At 46.2% G+C, this 18,400-nt stretch overlaps 2 protein-coding genes across 4 annotated transcripts; one reads left to right on the plus strand and one right to left on the minus strand.

Annotated features, from left to right (window-relative positions):
• Nucleotides 1–394: 394 nt before the first annotated feature.
• Nucleotides 395–2,305, plus strand: PLA2G1B (phospholipase A2 group IB). The gene is made up of 4 exons (XM_008502817.2): nucleotides 395–469; nucleotides 549–708; nucleotides 1,399–1,526; nucleotides 2,127–2,305. Exons 1-4 carry the CDS (start codon nucleotides 436–438, stop codon nucleotides 2,246–2,248), a joined length of 444 nt encoding a protein of 147 aa, XP_008501039.1. The 5' UTR covers nucleotides 395–435; the 3' UTR covers nucleotides 2,249–2,305.
• An 8,657-nt stretch (nucleotides 2,306–10,962) lies between these two features.
• On the minus strand, nucleotides 10,963–18,397 carry SIRT4 (sirtuin 4). 3 transcript variants are annotated; one of them, XM_030460741.1, is made up of 7 exons: nucleotides 18,313–18,397; nucleotides 16,823–16,888; nucleotides 16,559–16,701; nucleotides 14,417–14,922; nucleotides 13,455–13,749; nucleotides 12,101–12,303; nucleotides 10,963–11,746 (listed from the first exon to the last, which is right to left on the minus strand). In XM_030460741.1, exons 4-6 carry the CDS (start codon nucleotides 14,914–14,916, stop codon nucleotides 12,139–12,141), a joined length of 960 nt encoding a protein of 319 aa, XP_030316601.1. In that variant the 5' UTR covers nucleotides 14,917–14,922; nucleotides 16,559–16,701; nucleotides 16,823–16,888; nucleotides 18,313–18,397; the 3' UTR covers nucleotides 10,963–11,746; nucleotides 12,101–12,138. The 3 variants fall into 3 exon arrangements, with proteins under 3 accessions (XP_030316601.1, XP_030316602.1, XP_030316600.1); XM_030460742.1 differs by lacking the exon at nucleotides 16,559–16,701 and having other exon boundaries at nucleotides 12,224–12,303; XM_030460740.1 differs by lacking the exon at nucleotides 16,559–16,701 and having other exon boundaries at nucleotides 18,313–18,396.
• Nucleotides 18,398–18,400: the final 3 nt, after the last annotated feature.

The following is an 18,400-nucleotide window of genomic DNA, read 5'->3' on the forward strand; positions in this document are numbered from 1 at the left end:
GACTGTACCTGTGCTCTGAATTAGGCCAGAGGAATCCATAGAGGTACAGAATTTAATAATATACTATAAAGAGGATGCCAGGATCAGCTCTTGTGCCAGTTTCCAGCACCAGTATCTACCACACTGCTACTACTTTTTAGTACAGTGAGCTTAAAAATGTTCCAGTCTTTCAGGGTGGCTTCTAATAACAGCAATAAAAGAATTTGATAGCAAAAATCTAGGGAGTAAATATTTGCCTTCCTTGACTTTCAGATATTTAATTCCACTGGCCTTCAACTGGTCATGTCACAACCTGCTGCCCACAGCCTCTAATGGAAGAATTCTGCATTTAGTAACATAAATACTGGCTTGTTTATCTCACACTTATGTCAAGGTGAGCTTGTTGTATAAAGAGCTGCATTTTTGCTAGCAGCAGTCTCTGTTAAGTCCTTGAGGATGAAGTCCCTGGCCCTGTTTTTCCTGCTGTTGGGTATGTAGGTGGTCCCCCCCCAGGGCTCCCCTGGGTTGGTAACTCCACGCCTAACTCAAATCTTTTCCTGTCTCCTCAGGGGTTGCTGCCTGTGCTGATGTCTCCCCCCGAGCTGTGTGGGAGTTTCGCAGCATGATCAAATGCACCATCCCAGCCAGCCATCCCCTGTGGGACTACGGGGACTACGGCTGTTACTGTGGCTTGGGAGGCAGTGGGACTCCGGTGGATGAGCTGGACAGGTTTGTAAGACTCTGCTTTTACAAAGCTCTTTCCTTGCTTGTGCTTTCATGGTTCTGCATGCCAGCTTCACTGCAGCTGGCCCTGCCTGTAAATGTTCACAAAACTCTCTGGCATCTGTGGATGATTACTTTCAAAGACCAATGTGTACTATCACACCTTGATGCCTTATTACTAAGACAAAATATAATCCAAACAACTCTTTTTTCTGTGGCAGCTACACTGCATTCATTCCAGTGTTATTTTTTTGTCAGCAGTGCTGTGCCAAAACTCTGCACACTGCCCAGTGCATGATCATCAACACGTGCAGGGCTGAGCTGCTAAATGCTAAGATGTGTCTGGGGCAGTTTAGAGATGACACAAGGCTGATGGTCAAGGTGCAGGGAGCTGTGTTGCCTGTTAGCTCTTCAGCTCCGGGCACTGGCAGGGGGTGTCAGGTACACACTGGCTTTTCCTTTCCCTGGGACCAGTGAACAGCTTTGTGAAGATGCTGCACCAAGTACCCATGTGCCAGACACCTCCTGAACCATTTGCTGGCAGAACTTCTGTCTGCCCTCTTATCACTGGGTACCATTTTTTGGTGGTTGTTTAGTGCCCTTTCAAAGCAATACTAGTGTACTTACCTGTCTTACAGGTCCATAGACTTTGCATTTTTGGTATTTTCTGACCTTCTCTTCTTCCTTATTTCCCAGGTGTTGTCAAGTACATGATGCATGCTACTCAAAGGCAACTAAACTAGACTCATGCAAGTTCTTACTGGACAACCCCTACACAGAGATGTACAAATACAGCTGCTCCAAAGGGGAGATTACATGTCACAGTATGTTCACTTCCACGTCACTCTGCTTTACACGTTGCTCCAGCCTCTCTCTTTTGAAGGAACAGGGCTGTGTTGCACTGTGTGCTTTTGTGACAGAAAGGCTCAGTCCAAGTCCTTGCTGGGGGAGGGGGCTGCTTGTTTTAAACGGGGTTACCATGCCCAAATGGACACCAGAATGAGTATTCCCTATATAGCACACAATTTATGGAAAATACATCTTATCTGGGTACAGAGGGGCACCTGTCCTCTCTACAGGGGACTGCATCCCTGTGGTACTTTTCTGGGAGTGCCTTTACTGGCAGGAACTAAGAAAGCAGCATCCTAACTCGTGTTACACAACTTCTGCCAAACATCACCAGCATAACAGTAGGTTTGTTAGGTCTCTCAAATGTGGATAAAATAGCAGGTAGTCTGGCAGACAGTGCTGCAAGGAAGAGAGGAAGGCGTAAATAGATTGCTAGGCCAGTGGCTTAAGTGGGAAGCAGCACACAGACCCCCAAGATGACAGCAGCAGTGACACAGCCCTACCCCTGCCTGAGTCACTGCCATGCCTGGTGAAAGAGAAGCAGGTCCTGACCGCTCCCGCTCTCTCCCCTCCAGCCAAAAACAACGAGTGCGAGATGTTCATCTGCAACTGCGACCGTGCCGCTGCCATGTGCTTCGCCAAGGCGTCCTACGATCCCGCGCACAGGAACCTGGACACCGCTAAACACTGCAAATAGTCCCTTCGCCCGTCCGGGCCGGCCTGTCACTAATAATAAAGTCTTGTAACCACCCAGCACCCGCCTCCCGCTGCCCGCGCCGCGCTGAGAGGAACGAGGCGGCGCTGAGGGGAACGAGGCGGCGCTGAGGGGACTGGCGGCGGCTGAGGCCCCGCCCCTTCTGACAACGAGCCCCCGTGGCGCGTGCGGCGCCACCGCGTGCTGTGATTGGCTCTGGGGAGACGCGCGGGCGCGAGGCCTGTGGCAGGCGCGCGTCGCGTGGCGGCGCCGTCCGCTCCCCTCAGGGTCTGGGCGGGCGGAGCGGGGCCGGGGGCTGCGGGACGGGAGCTGCTCCGCACCGCGGGGTCTCCTCACGGCGCTCCAGCTGCCCTCTCTCGTCCTCCCGGTGAGCGTGGAGCGGAGGCACCGCTCCTCGGGCTGCCCGCACGTTGGCTGCAGCGCAGGTGCTTTTCTCGTGGGTGCTTGTCCCTCTGGGTGTGGTTGCGTGAGGGGCCTGAGGCGTTTGTCTCGCGGTTAAGTGTTCTCAGCCGCTTATACTCACCCATGGGAGGCCACCTCCTGCCCCCCGCTGTTCTGGGCAGGAGCTGTAGGGGAGGGAGGTCACATTGACCTCAAAGTCAGGGGAGGACAGGGAACCCCTCTGAGGGGTAGTATCTGCCTCAGTTTTCCTGTCCTGATGAGGTTTTGCTCCAAAGATTCCATCCAGAGTTGCTGTTACCGTGCTGTTGCTGCTGTCATGATTTTTTTTATTGGGAGAAGCCCTAAGGAGGGTGCTGGGGGGCCCCTCTAGCAGGGGTTACTCAGGTCCCTGCTTGTTGTGGATGGGGCAGAAGGAAGGCCCCAGTTCATCACCAGAAAATGTCTCTCTCCACCAGCTGAGGAGAGTCTACAGCTGGACCCTCTATCTCTGATCAGGTACAGCATGGAGAGCTTGGATGAGTTTGACGAGTACCCCCTCAATATATCATTTTGCAAGCTGATTTCCTCAGAGGAATTTGAGGAGCAGTGTTTGACCTACACTGAGCAATGCCTGCAAGAGCTGTACTTAAACATGGAGCAGAACCCAAGGATCTGAGAGGGCTTTGAGAAAGCAGAAACAAATGGAGAAGGAAAAAGCTGGCTTGATACCCTATTTGAAGGTACTTGTAATGCCTTTTTAGTGAGGTTACTGGATCTTAGCATTAGGATGAAAATGAGATAGGATGGTGTGGTGCATTTTGGTCTTTTTTTTTGAAAACAAATTTAAAATTTGTGTGTGTGTGTCAGCTGAATGCTCCATCTTAAGGCACATGAAATCCCAATTTTGTACAGGTATCTGTTGCTTATATTTCTTGGAGTGCTAGCATACCTGAATTTCCTGGACACATTGATCTCTTGGAGTCCTCCACAGTAATTCCCGAGTACCCTGGATGCACTCCTGTCATAGGGCTAAGATGAACCACTCTTAAGGCTGGAAGTGCAATATGAGGTCTCCTGTCCTCACACACTAGCTTTGATTTTGAAATTAGTTTGTAGAGCATTGAAGGTCCTGAATAAATGTAAATGTTACTGAAATCCCTTTGTAGTGACAAATAATAAATTCCATTGTAAAGAAAAAAGTAAAACACCATCACTATCTAGAAGAAACACTGTACTTTTAAGCTATATCATCACAGACAGGGAAGAGACCTGGAGTACAGTTGGAAATATTTCAGAAGTTGTTGGTATAAATTTTCCCTGTTGTAGGAACTTTCTAGATTTGAGGTGAGTAGTACATCTACTTGTGGCATCCAACATTTGGGGCATGCTAGCATTCCCTAGGGAAATGCAGTGGATAGATAGGGCACCAACTCATTCTGTATCTGCTCTACTCCATAGATTTTTGTAAGCCTGTACTTGGGTTTGGTCCCTTGATCATGCTTCTCATTTGGAGGCCACTTTGGTGGTGCTGAAGACCCAGCAGCAGATCTAACAGCTCCCTGAGTGAGACAAACATATAGGGAATCTTCCCATACACTGATAAATGGCAGAGGGCTGAACGGGTTGTGCTGTTGCAGTTGCTCTTTAGAGCTTTGAGGAATGTTGTGGAAGGCAAAGGCTTAAGAGCAGCCCAATGATTGCTTGGACTGACCTGCTGTCAGTTTCTGGGGACTACACAGAGCATGTGAACATCAGCTGTGTTGGGCTGTAGTTCTGTTCCAAAGACCAGAAGGAGCAGAGTGCCCGGGGTGCAGGGAGTGCTGAGCAAGCTCGGGAGCCCCGCCCAGCTCCGCAGTTCTTTCAATGGGTGTGTGAGGTGGTGGAGGGGCGGTGGTGGCTCTAGGGGCTTAACATCGCTGAAGTGAAGTGTCAGGATCTTCTTACCTTCCTTTTCTCTGTTTTCTAGGCCAAGTTTTTTCAGGCTCTGCAGGGAGAGCTGAGTAACTCTTAACTATATGGGCATTGCAGAGTTGAAAGAAAAAGTATGCCAGCTGAGACGAGACATGCAGAGAGCAAACAGCTATGCTTGTGGTAATTACCAGGTTTCAGCTTCCATTTGGGATTGGAGACCCTTCCTAGCCACTGGTACTGCTGCTCTTCCTATCAGGCTCAGCTTGATTTCTTCTCTGCCATTAGTTAGTGATGCAGAAGAGAAAAAGTGCAGAATGTGGTAACTGGGTATCTTTCCTGGGTGGAAGGGAGAGGATGGGGCTGCAGGCAGGCTTGCAGGTAGCATCTGTGCCTGGAGCAGTGGTTTTAAATGCCAGTTGGCTTGACTTTGCCTTTCATCTTCCTAAAGCAGTAGTAGTTCCTGATCATTATGGAGAATTTTGAGAGAAAAGTGGCTGTTTATTGAGGACTGGAACACAAAAACTTTACCTAGCTTGTCTCTGAATTTTTCATGGCTTTGTGGACTGTGTTAGACTGCTCATGTCTACTAAAACATGCCTGGCAGGACTTGCTTCCAGAGCCAGATTCTGGTTTGCCACCTGGAGAGAAAAGAGCAGGTTCAATACCACTGTATACAAGCATGGTGTTTCTGCTGTGGCTCTTTGTACAGCAGTTACTTGCAGTACAGAGGAGAGTGTGCAGTTCCTCCTAGCTTAATAGATGGGATAAGTGTTTTTAAGATTAAGGGAATAAAATTGAATATAGGCGGCGAGTGTTAAAAGTGAGGGAGCAGAGGTGATGGCTTGCAGTGGTGTGTACAAGGACAGATCTTGAACCTGACTGCCTAGATGTGAGGGCTTGCTGAGCAAACACTTAAATGCTCAGCTGTCTGTGCCCCACTGAGCTGAACAGCATACTTCAGAAAGAACCTAAATGATCCATTGATTTAATTGCCGTGTATTCTTACCTCCTCCAACTGCTTTTGTCTCTTAGCAGTGAAGATCAGGTGCACTCAGGTTTTTTGTTTCCTGTGTTTTAGCCTGTGACAAGCACACCTTTCCCTCCAGCGTATCTGTATGAAGGTTGGGAAGAGGCTGTTGAGAGGAACTGCTGCTCCCTGCCCTGGGACGCTGGGCATTAAGACAACTACTGCTTGACTGCAGTGTCATAAAAGGAGGGCAAGGCCTTCCCTGGCCGTTAGGGGTAGCTCTACCTCATTCCCTACGAATTGGTTGAGACGATGAATCTGCTGAATCCTGTGTGCAAGCACTGCCTGGTTTTGGGAACTGCAAATAGCGGTATTGTGGGTTTGGGAACAGCCTAAGATTATAACTACTTCAGCTGAGGCTTAAGTGTAATAGGGCAAGCTGGAGAGGGAAAGCCCTGCTGTGGTACCGTGTTCTGGTCACTGGAGGTGGTGGTGGGAGGGGTAGTTCAGCCCTTACCTTTATGAGGTGCCCCTCCAGCCTTGCTGGCTGCTCACAAATGCCTCTCACTGTGGTAATTGCCAGTGTGAGTTGTAGGAGTGCAGGGAAGCACTAGAAAGATGGCTGGCACTTTGTGGTCTTTTTTAGAAGATACTACCCCAGATCAACTGTTTTGCTGCTGGATACAGAAACATATGTGTGTGTGTATCCCCCTTTTTTAAAATCTCTATCTGAGCACAAACCACTTGCTGCAGCTGCAAGTTTCTGTAAGAGAAATGTGTTCACTTACTTTGCAAGACATCTGATTTATCTTCTGTTTTTCAGGGCATCACTAAACCTTATTTCCTGGATTTTTTGGGTGGTTTTCATGAGCCACAAGCTCTATGTTTCATCACACCCTTTAAAACAAACTTTCCTCTTTGATCAGCTCTTCAAAGCTCCACATTTCCCCCTGACTGAAAGGGCCAATCACCATAAATCTGGCAGAGCTTTAGGAATTGCCTTTAACCCATTTGGCTGTGTGAGCTCAGTAAAAGGACATTATTATTCCCCTTCATGGTAAGCTGTGAAAATGCATCAAAAAGCATTTGCTTCTTGTCTCAGCTTCAGTGTTGTTTTCCCCAGGAAACAAAAGGACTCATCCTAGTGAGGAGGCAGCCTTAGTCCCACTTGTGTGGTAGCCTCAATGTCCTGAGGATCCTCTGCCTTTCCTTACCTGGAGGCACAGCTTCTTTACTCTGCTAGTGGTAGGTGCACAGAGAGACAAGGAGCCAGGCTGCAGCCATGGTCAGGTCTGTGCACGCAGGAGCTGATTGTTAGACCCAGTTAAATTCTGTCACACCAAGTGCTAAAGAGGAGTGAGGATCATCATCTGATTTTTGTCATATGCCACTTGCTTAAGTGAGGAGCCAAGCACTGCTGCCCTCCCATCAGCAGTGGTTTGTGTCAGACAGTGAACTCTGGGGCACAGATTGGCTTGTTACAGACACTCAGTTTTTAAAACTACAGAGTTCACTTGGATTTTCTTCTCCTTGCCCCTTGCCAGTGTGAAGATGTGGGGTCACACTGGAAACCTCAATGCAACATTTATCTAAGTAGATCTATGTTTATTTTTTTATTATTATTTTTGCAATAGTCTTATGATAAAGGAATAGCAGAATGTCTCAGAAATATTTTTTATTAGCAAAAGGCACCACTGCTAATTTGCATATGCTGAAGCTGCATATGTTGTCTGGGTTGCAGCAAGGGCAACCAGCACTAAGGTTCACTCAGAACTGCTTGCCTGTAGTATGTAAAAGTCACAGCTCTGCACTGTGAGTCCTGCTATCACAAAATAATTGTTTCTTCTTGTTTTTTTCCCCTCTTATTTTTAGCCTTAGTAATTGTTACCTGCTTGTCTAATTGTACTGGCAGGGTGAGTAGGTATGAATTTCTTCTTGTCTATCAGTGTCCCCTGCATAACTGCCTGTATCTGTCAGGATTTGGGTGCATAAGTGACAGAGCACTTGGCTGTGCATGCCGTGGTGGGGACCTTTGCACTTAGAAAAGCTGACAGAGCTGGTATGATAGGAATCATGATAATTCTATGATTAAAGAATTAGTGGGCACCTTCATGGTGTTATTTCAAATGCATCATACACATCTATTTTAAGACTCCAAACAAAGCTGCATAACAGCCCAGGCACCAGAATTTCCTGTCCCTACAGAAAGAAAGCATCAGCTAGGAGTAACACAGTCTGACATCTGAAAGATAATTCTCCCAGTATCTCTCAGTGATGAAAATGGCCAGATCAGAAGGACTGGAGAGTCAAAGTCCTCTGTTGTATATTTATTGTCTCACCATTGTGATCTGTTCTGTTGAAAAACACAGCTGCTAAGGACAAGTTAACTCAGATCTCAAAAACCCTGCACTGAGACACCACAGAGGATGGCTGGGTGTACTGATAAGAAATTTTGACTTCAGGCATTTGGCAGAGATGTTCCTCATTCCCTTCCCATTGACTCCAGACATCCTCCTAGAACTATTGCTTTCAGCTGCTGTTTACCTGGGGCTGCCAGAGGACAGGTTATGTGAGAGGAAAACTGTCTGTCCTGCTTGGGCCCAGGGTTTTGAATAGACTGAGGAAACCAGTAAGTTGGCACTGGTTTGAAGTATTTTTTTCCCCTCTGTCTCTCTGCAGCTGCAAAGACTGGGAAAGGGCAATATCCAAGGCAGTCATGGAGCAAGAAGCATACTCCAGAAGGCAGAATTAATCAGCTTCACTTCAATGTTCCTGAACTTCCCAGTTTGACCATGCCCAGGGTCTTTGGTCCTTTTCCAGAAGTCATGAATAAGCAGGTTTGTCAGTGGGAGCCACCTGACTGGGAGCTGTGGGAGGCTGTGCTTACCCCATACCCACCAGGAACAAGTCCTCTGGGCCATCCGTGGTCTATGCTGCCCTCACTGAAACACAGCATGTGAAATATCTCTTTCAGACTGCAGGATTTGATTAAAAAGTTTGCTCTGAGGATTTGCCCAGTAACTTAGATAATATTAGCCAAATAGGAAGTAGCTTATACTTGCTATGGGTGACTCCAGCCCTATTTTCAGAGGAGCAGCAGAAAAATCCATTATAAGGCACTCTCAACCCCACTATCCAAACCTCAGGACCTTGTCCTAGTAGAAACAGCTGTAAAAAGAAAAAAAAGAGCACAAGCTGTCAGTTCAACTAATTTCATGGTAAAAAGCTGTCCCTGTGCTTTTGTCTGATGTGTACTTTTACCACCCACAGGTGAACAGACCTGTGACTTTAAGCCCTGATCTGAAATACCAGTGGACTTGTCTAACAACAAGTTAGAGCTAACAACAAGTGAGCAAGAAAAGGTAGGAAAGGATTGAATCATATGGAAGATAAGGCTAGCTTAAAACAGACAGAAAGAATTCATGTTTCCTTCCTGGTGTTGGGGGAAGAGAGCACTTCTCCAGCTCTGTAACACTCCTTTTCTGTTGGTTTCAGTCAGTAACACAAAGATTAGCATCTTTCTGTTTACTCTTTTTTTAAAACCCTTCTCCTTGTAAGTTTATTCTCTCTTTGAGAGAATAAACCTGAACATTAAGTCAGTTCTTTTACTGAGTTTGTTTTCCCACAGCATGGCTGATTTGCATCCTCTAGTGATCAACTGGAGGTTTCTTTAACTCCCCCTCCAGGCTGCTAACTACATTAGTAAGCTGAGAAACGTGAACTCTTGGGATGGGTCTTTGCTAGCTACATGCAGTGACATAATTATCTTCTGATAGATGTTATCTTGCTGCATTGCATCTTCCCACACAAGAAGTCTCCAGGGAGTGACAAAGGAACGTGTCACTCAGCATTAGAGTGATGCAGATCTGGCTTTTGTTGTAGGAACTTTATGCTTTCTTTGGTGTTTCTCAGTTGAGCAAACTCACTTCTTAATGGTGTCTTGGGGAACATATTAAGAGGTGAAGTGCTCTGATCCTGCTCAGTTTTAATAGTGCTGGATCAACTTAGGAGAAAAAAAAAAGGAACATCTTTGTCTCAACCTCAAATACTCATTGTATATATGCTCATTAACATAAGAGTAATAAACTATGCAAAGGAAATTTACTGTAAATGTTAATCTACTGTAAATCATTGTCTTAGTGACTTAAAAGTATATAGGGTAATATGACTGATGCCAAAGAGACATCCTGACTCCCACAAACTCAGCTGCTGGAGAAAAGGCAGGGATAAGTGTGGGAGGTTTAGTTACCTGCCACATTGCTAATACCAAGTCCTCACTGGAAATGTTCTCTTGTTTTAGACTTCTTGGCAATGCTCCCACACCTTCTCAAAGCCCTGGCTCTACTGGCACTAAACCTGCAGCCTCTGTTTTTAACACATACATGTCAGACAAGTTTCAAGGTGGTGCAGATGACATGGATACTAAGAAACCCAGCTCCAGTTCCCCTGCTTAAGGAGGCATAAAAGTCTCTTACATGAACAAACCTCTGCAAATAAACACTGCAAGCTCCCTAGCTGTGTGTGGAGACTGTTACACTCTACCAATGATTTCTGCAAAAGCTTTGGTTAGCAGGAGAGCTGTACTCTGCTAAAGATGCAGTGATATCTGTTAGCTTTCTTCACTACCAAACAGCAGATATTTAATTGCTGGCAAGTGGGATTCATTAAATGAGAGCAGAATGCAGGTAGGCACCCTTAACTTAATATTGCTTGGCTTCTAACTGAAGCAGTCTCTCCTCTGATGCATTACAGCCATGTTAAAAGGGGCTATATCAATGTGAAACAATTCTAAGTATCTTAATTCCCTCTGCCTCTGCAGAAATGGAGTGCCTAGGAATCCCTCTGCTTTACTTGCTCCTGCCTGGCGTGGATGTGAATCAACAACAAAGGAAAAAGAACTTTGCATCATGTGGTCCTTGCTTTGCCATGTACCTTTGAGTAGATCCCTTTGGCATCCTTGCTTCCAACTGCTTCTTATGGTTCTTGTCAAAATATTAATACAGGACATGCTATGTGGAGAGTAGGACTGGGGCATTTGGAAGACCCCAACAGTTAAACTCCCTCACAGCCAGAAGGGAGGTGGTAGATTCATGCAAAAGGTCAGGTGAAAAAATTGAGTGTTCTAGTCTGGCCAGCACTGTCTTTTTTTCACTCCATAAATGGTTGGATAAATTGACATTGCCACCCTAAGGACCAACAAAAAATGGTAACACAGTAGTGATGGATCTCCTGTTAGGAGTGTGGAAAATTACCTCTATGAATAGCTTGAGATTACCTCCTGAGGGAGACCTATTGTACAGATTTAATTGTATTTCTCTCTTAATTAATCAGCTGTTAGTAATTACATCCTGCATTCTTGCAATGGAAAAAAATAAAACTGGCTGTTGAGACTGTGCTTAAATCATAGGAAGGAGAGAAAATTACACTGCAAAGAGTATCAGTCTTGTAAACAGCTTTAATTTGCTACTTAGCTATTCATCAATTAAATAACATTTTCAAATAAAAGCATTCTGGAAAACACAGCAGCCACAATTAACAGCAGTGCCAGTCAGGCTAGCTTAAAGTAACTCCTCTGCCATCTCAACAATACACAATTTTGAAATGGTTCAGATAGTAGTTTAGCTTATCAGCTGACAGCTGAGAGAAATGCTGGCTTCCCCTCTTTGCTAGGAGACACAGACAGACAAGCTCAGTTTGTGCTTTCAAATTATCTCTTACAAGAGCAGCATTCTTGTCTTGTTCAGCTTCTATTTAGAAACTTTTTTTTCCTTAAATGACAACTGCAGTTCCTCATTGCCTCCTTTTCCTCTTTGCACACTCAACAGCTGCCTGGCTGTGGTACTGGATCCTCCAGCAGATACTGTTGTTTTCCACATCCCCCTCCTGTGCTACAGTCTCAGGTTACTTGGTCAGAAGCCCTGTGCCTTGTTCTTCTCTGGGGACAACTCTAAGAAAGGTAATTTGTTCTCAGATATGGTAGTTTGATTATCCTGTCCCTGTGCACAGAAAGAAAAGGCACTGTTTACAATGGCAAGGTAAGGCAGAAAAGTAATTTTTTCATCATCATCTTGTTTCCTAAGTGGAGATGGATTTCAGTGGAGAAAACCGGTGAGGTTGACATGTGCGAGGCTTGCTGCCCTCTCCTGGTGTCATCAGGGGCCATGCGTTAGATCTCACAGCTGCCCCTAGATTAAGGTTTTCCACTTCAGAGATGATGAGTCCTGCAGGAATGGAGAGAGGAAGCTGATTTATAGATGGAAAAGGTTATTTTAACCAGCAGTGTTTTGATTAGGATTAGCTGGAGCAAATCAGCCTGGCACAGCTTTTGAACTGTCAGTTGAAAGGCAAGTGTGCTGATCAGGTTCTCAGAATCTGCAGGTGGTGCCCCTGCAGTTTTCCCATACTGAAAAAGGGATTGGAACCCAACACTGCTGAGCCTGCAAGTTACTCTTGCCCAATTTTCTGTGAGCATTAGCACTCAGTATATGTTTTATCATCATGGCCCATCAGAGCATACCAGCTGCAGATGCATACGATCTCACCTTCTAATGTGACTGAACAGAGAAGGTACTCACCTTGTAGAAATAATTTTACTCCTGACAGCTACTAAAGCTCAGCTTGTTGAGTTGTGTACAACAATCAGAGGCAGCAGCTCTCCACAGCGGGAATTCAGTTTTAAGGATGCAAAGTGATCTAACCTTGTGGGCCCAATGTTAAGGATTGCAATGGGCAGCTTCTTCTCCTGGGCAGCAAGAGCAAACCTGTAACCAGAGTATACCTGCAGGAATACCAGAAAACAAAATTATTGTCAATTTTAGCAAAACAAGAGTAAGGGAAGAGAAAGGACTAAGGGAAGTACAATAATTGCTGTTGGCAGTAGGAGAAGGGGCTATATGTCCATGCTGTGTCAGACAGCTGCATTTATTTCAGGTAGAAAATATCTTAATTCAGGAGTGCACAGAAAAGAACAGCTTTTAACCTCTGTCAGTGAAGGATTTGCAGTTTCATAGAAACTCAAACTTCACAGTACACTGAAGGGCAATGCCCCTTTCTTTTAGTATCTCTCAGCAGCTGTTGTTACTAGTTATCATAGGTACTTAAATGCTTCTACTTTGATGGTTCTCACATGGCTCAGCTTAGGTAGAACAAGAATGAACCTAAGGCATTTCAATCATTCCTGTACAAAGGATTATAAGCTTAGGATGCGCAAGCTCAAGGAATTTATCTTCAGAACCCTGAAGCCAAGAGAATCACAATCAGGCAGCCTTGGTTTTATCTCCGTCTGGGAGGTGTTAAGAATAGTTTCTTTTGATGTATTAGAACTTTTTCCTGGAAAAAAATGGTATATACACTCTATTCCAAGAGCTTACAGGAATTAAACAAACAGGGGTTTCTGATCTACCTTACCTTATAGATAAGAGACTAATGGAGAAAACACATTGTGATACAAAGGACAGTCCTAAGCAGCAAGCAGAGATATTTCTGTTATCTTCTTGGGAATTACAGATCCTAAAATCTGGTATGTCATGCAGTGTTCCATAAGGCCTAGAAAGCTGCCAAAAGCTAAAACATTTAAGCAAAAAAAAAGTGGGATGGTGATCTCTGCAGGTCTGAATTGTCTCAGGTATCTTGGCTTTATGCCCAGCTGTGAACCTACAATGTAGGAGGAGGTATCAGAGAGAGCTCCAAACATGTAAATGGAGTTACATATAGCAGCATGAAGTAGACTGGGATGAGTGTGACAAGAGAGCCCAAACAGGCCAACTGTGGAGACAGATTCTAACCACAGTAAAAATAAAATACCAAGAAGCTCTAGAGAGGCTGTTGTGATCCACATGCAATTAGTGGTCCTGAATTGTGGCAGCAAGGGTTATTGCAGGCAGAGCAGCACAGACACAGGAATGCAGTGTGGAAGGAAGACCTGCTTACCTGCATAGAGGATCCTGCCACCAGCATGGAATCCGATTCCGCCAGGCGTTGGTGCACAAAATTTACTTTTTCCCGGCTGACTGTGTCTCCAAAGAAGGTCACATCAGGCTTCAGGATTCCACCACATTTACAGCAGGCAGGGACCTGGAAATTACGCACCTGCTCGTCCGTCAGGAAGACATCCCCATCCGGAGCCACACCAAAGGCTTCAGCTTTCCAGGTGGGATTCAGAGCTTCAAAATGCTTCTGAAGCTCAGAGCGCAAGATTTGGTCTCCACAGGACAGGCAGAAAACCCTGAAATTCAGAGCAAAGTCTCAGTGGGGAGTTTCCTGTCATTCGAAGGTCTGGAATCTGTAACTTATTCCTTAGAAGACATGGAAGATCTGTTGTCATGACTCATTTATTTACCAAATAGTACAAGTCGAGCTGTCTTTCTACTTCTGATTGTTGTTTTACAGGAATGCTCTAGAGTAAGCACTTTGTACTCTGCTGTGCATCCTCTCTCCCAGTTTTTCCTCTGGAAACTTGGGGTGACTGCAGCCAGGTTGTTGTGGCCCCTCTCCAGCCTACACATCCTGTGTGTTTCTGGCACTACCCACTCTGCTTAGCCCTGTATAATCCTTGTATAGTCAGGATGCCCTCATCCTCTTCACTAAAAGGACATTTGCTGTAGCAAGGGAAGGGGAAATTCTGACTGATGCAGGCTGCAAGTGAAATAATCCAAGTGATGCTCCAAATAAAGGAGTCATGTTCATGTTTCTTAAATACTGTATCATTAAAAACACTGTTCTGTGATCTTTTTCTCCATCCCAGCCCAACAGCACCTTTCAGTATGTCATCTCCAGGAACGCAGCATCAATTTTTTGCCTCCTTTCTCAGCAGATGACCTTGCACCTGCCTGTCAGTCACCCCGAGCCAGAGAGCAGAGGATTAACCCTCTCCCCCCCGTGACGCACAGTACCTGTGCGTGCAGCCGTGCAGTTCTGTCAAGCGCTGACTCCCGGCTTTGGTGTGGAGGGCATCCACGTTCTGGGTCACCAACCAGTGCAGCTTCCCCAGCTTCTCCCAGTCTCTTAGTACCAAGTGTGCTGTGTTTGGCTGATGGGAGGAGAACTGGGGCCAGCCCACAAAGTTCCTTGCCCAGTAGCGCTGCCGGGCACTGGCACTGCGAACGAACTCTGCGTGCTGGACAGGTCGTCTGTCTGTCCTGGCATAGAGCCCAACACCTTCAGAGCGGTAGTCTGGGATCCCTGATTCAGTGGAAATGCCAGCTCCAGTCATTACAAACAGCCTCTTGGAGTTGGAAACGAAGTGCTGGAGCTCTTCTACTTCTGCAGGATCTGGGGGAAGACAGGGTGGCACGAAAGCCAAGTCTGGAGAGGTCCTGGATACAGAATGGGATTTGCAGTGATGGAATCTGATGGCTCTGCAAACTCTTGACAGCTTCCTGGCAGAGAACATATTCAGCTAAAAGTCAAGAACAGAACACATAGCAGGTGAAAGAAAGCAAAGAGCATGTCCATGCTAAAGAAAGCCCCCTGTCTGAGGACAGTGTTCCTATGCCCCTTTGACAGAGGGCAACACTGAGGACTTGCTGAAGGTCCAAAGTTGGCACCCCTGACTTGCAAGATTCCTGTCCTATCCTGGTGTGAAGGACAGCTAGCTAAGGTGACTTGTAAAGAGCCCAGAATGACCTGAGGATGCAGCATATTTCCCAGGTATGTGCATCAGGACAGAGCAGAAGTGGCAGGGAGGCCAAGCAGCCTCCTGCCAAGCCACTGTACAGCTGCTGTGTCTGGTTCCTACCCAGAAGGGACTCTTGCTCTGCTTTCTTTAATGTTCTGACTGCTCCAAATCAGCCCTTTCTATTTATTCTATCCTTTGCACATGCTGTGGAAGGGAGAAAAGAACAACCTTGAAATGTTGCTTTTTCAGAACAAAGGCCTTGAGTGGACTTTTCTGTTTTTTTATAAAGTCTTGAGCTGAACAGGTCTTGAAATGGGACTGAAGGTGATTAGGAGACTGCCCGACTGCCTCTAGCACCTCCTGCTTTGGGGGTGCCATCTCCCCAGTGTCAGTGGAGAGGTGGAGGGGTACTGCTTTTCTTCTCCAGCAGGAACAGGGCTTTGCTGAGAGAGAAGGGATCACCCAGATGTGTGGGGGGAAGAAACAGCTACCTGGTGGGCAGGAATGGGAAGGATAATCCTGCTTAGGGGAGGAATGACGTGGACTGTTGGGGACAGGCAGGATAGCTGTGCTGACAGATAGGAATTCTGTGCAGGACCTTATGTGACAGGAGTGGATTGTTTTGGACCTTGATTTTGTTTGGTCTTGCTAGCAGTCTGAAGTTCTCTTTTCTCCATTTCACTAATTTAAAACATTTATTTCTTTGCCTCTCATGTTTAGCATGCAAACTACAAAAAGTTTTGGAAGAAACTACTGCAGCTGTCTGGTATTTCTTCCCCTCCCTTAGCAAGGGGGCTTGTATGAAATCTGGAAGATGGAGGAAGGACTTTAGTCCAGTTCTAAAGATTTTGCTTCATCATCAGTTGAAGTACAGGGAAAGCTGGACTTCCTCCATATTCCTGAAGTATTTTTTAAATCTAAGCAGTGAATCCTGCTCACATGTTTTCTACCTTGTTTTGTTGTTTAGCAGGAGTTGTGTTCAGCCTTCCCTTCTGAATAGGTTTTATTTTCCATAGGAATTAACTAGAAGGCACAAAGCCTCCCAATAAACTGTAATTTGCTTTGAGAGCAAGTTCTGCCATGATTCTTCCCAAAGACCGTTTTGACAGCATTTAAATTGCTTTAACTGATTAAAATTCTCTATTCCTGTCCCTTATCTTCAAAAGATCTTTCAGAAGGAAATGTTTTGAGGGGTGAATGAAATGGAGATATAATATGGGTTGGCCCACGAGAGAGAGGAGGCACTGGTAGGCCCAGCAGCAAAAAAAAAAATCACCAAACATTCATCTGAGAGCTGCTGTGAGGGGTAGGAGAGAAACTGATTATTTTCTGAGAAATGCAAAGGTGCTTCCAAAGTGAAAGTGCTCAGATCAAAAAATCACAGCTACTGTACATCAGTGAAACTCTTCAAACATACCTATTAGGATCCAAGGCCAGTTTGTTTTAGCACCATCCAAGATGCTCCCCAGAAAAAGGCAAGTTTAAGGTAGAAGATCCGGAGAGGTTTTTACAGTTACAGGCCAGAAATCCAGGACACCCGGAACACCCGAGTCTCTGCTGCTGTAACAATGACGGGAGGAGGTGAAGGGAGGCGGGGGGAGCGGTGGGCGGTGTAAGAGCTGAATCGAACACATCTAATGAAATAAGAGAGTGATACGGTGAATAAAACCTGAAAACTTACCTCTCATAGTGCTGCCGTGCGCGACCGCGGGAGGAAAGGGCTGGCCTGCTGCCAGGGAGGAGTGTTCTGGGAAATGGAGTTCACCAAGACATTAAGCCCTAAGGAAAAAGACTACAAATCCCATGCTCCAAAGAAGCTGAGAAACCCCAAACAAACCAACCACCCAAACACGAGCGCCTGACACTTGATAAAGTCCATTTGAAAATGCCAAGAGCTTCACAGCTGCCCTCAAGGAATCATGTGAGTATAATCATATTTGATAAAATAGCTTTAATAAAGTACATTTTAGCTGCCTGTCTGTGTATGAGCAGGCATTTTCCTTTCACTGGCACCAATGGATTTAGGCTTAAAATGTGGCCAAGCAAATAATGGAAGAAAAGTCCACTGAGGGCTGTTGAAGATGTGTCTTCCGGCTCAGGAATTCCCTGAGACATGAACTGTTGGAGGCTGTGAGAATGCTCAGGGCCAACAGGTTGGCTCTGTGCTGACACTTCCTTTGGTACCTACACTTGATGTCAGAGAGATGGTGGTGTTCATGGTTAAACACTATTGGGATAACAGGAAAAAAGGTTTGAGGGAAAGATGTGGAAAGGGCCTGTGGCAGCAAGGCTAGACAAGTAATTCCAGTTTTCCAACAGATGCTTTTGGAGCGTGGAGCAGGCAGGGTGGCTACATGTGGTGAGTTCTTTGAGTCCTTCTGTGAACATGGTTTGTGGTGCTCTGCAGAGCTGACATCACCCAGCTTCCAACCAGTAGCTTCCTGGCTGGAGCTGATGGTGCCTCTGTGCTTGCTGCAGGGATCAGGCTTCATAATCACAGCAGAAATCTGACAAATTGCTTGCTTGGCAATAATGCATTTTTTGGGTTGTGGTGGGGTTTTTTTGTTTTGCTTTGGGTTTCCTTTTTTGTGTGGTTTTTGTGTGTGTGTGTGTGTGTGTGTTTTTTGTGTTTTTTTCCCTGAAGGAGACTTATTTATTTGAAGAACAAATAAGTAGGGAGACCCAGACTGATGCAGAGAACAGCCTGGTAGTAGCTCACCTATTTTACATACAATTGGCTCTTTCTAATAATTTGAGCTGCTTTTCAGATTCTCCAAATAGCTTTTGTTAATTAGCTCAAGACACTAGGACTTTTTAATCCTTTTTTTTTTTTTTTTTCATTTTACAGTAACTTTAAAAGCCCAGAGGAGTCTGACCTGTGTACAGCAGCATGGAATTTTGCCATCACAAGGAAGAAGCGTGTCCTGAGTGCCGTTCCCCCCACACCCATCGCTGCAGAACACGACCCCTCCCTTTCGACAGTTCCGTGAGTCCAAGTGCCCTTTGGGCTGTTGGACCCTGCACACCCCCGGTCACCCCGGGTGTATTTTGGGGGCAGCCCCTTCCCGCTGCTCATTACCATTGCGCCCTCCCGGCACCCCCAGCGCGCGTCGCTACCGAACCTCCCAGCATTACCTCCCGTACCCTCCCGTCCCACCTCCCGGTACCGACCCCCGTGGCAGCGCCGGGTCCGCGGGGCAGCGCGTGTCCGGTGAGGCGTGCGGGGGCGCGCCGGCGCGCTCTGAGCACGGCAGCGGGG

Source organism: Calypte anna, chromosome 15 (genome assembly GCF_003957555.1).
Source record: "Calypte anna isolate BGI_N300 chromosome 15, bCalAnn1_v1.p, whole genome shotgun sequence".
Lineage (NCBI taxonomy): Eukaryota > Metazoa > Chordata > Aves > Apodiformes > Trochilidae > Calypte > Calypte anna.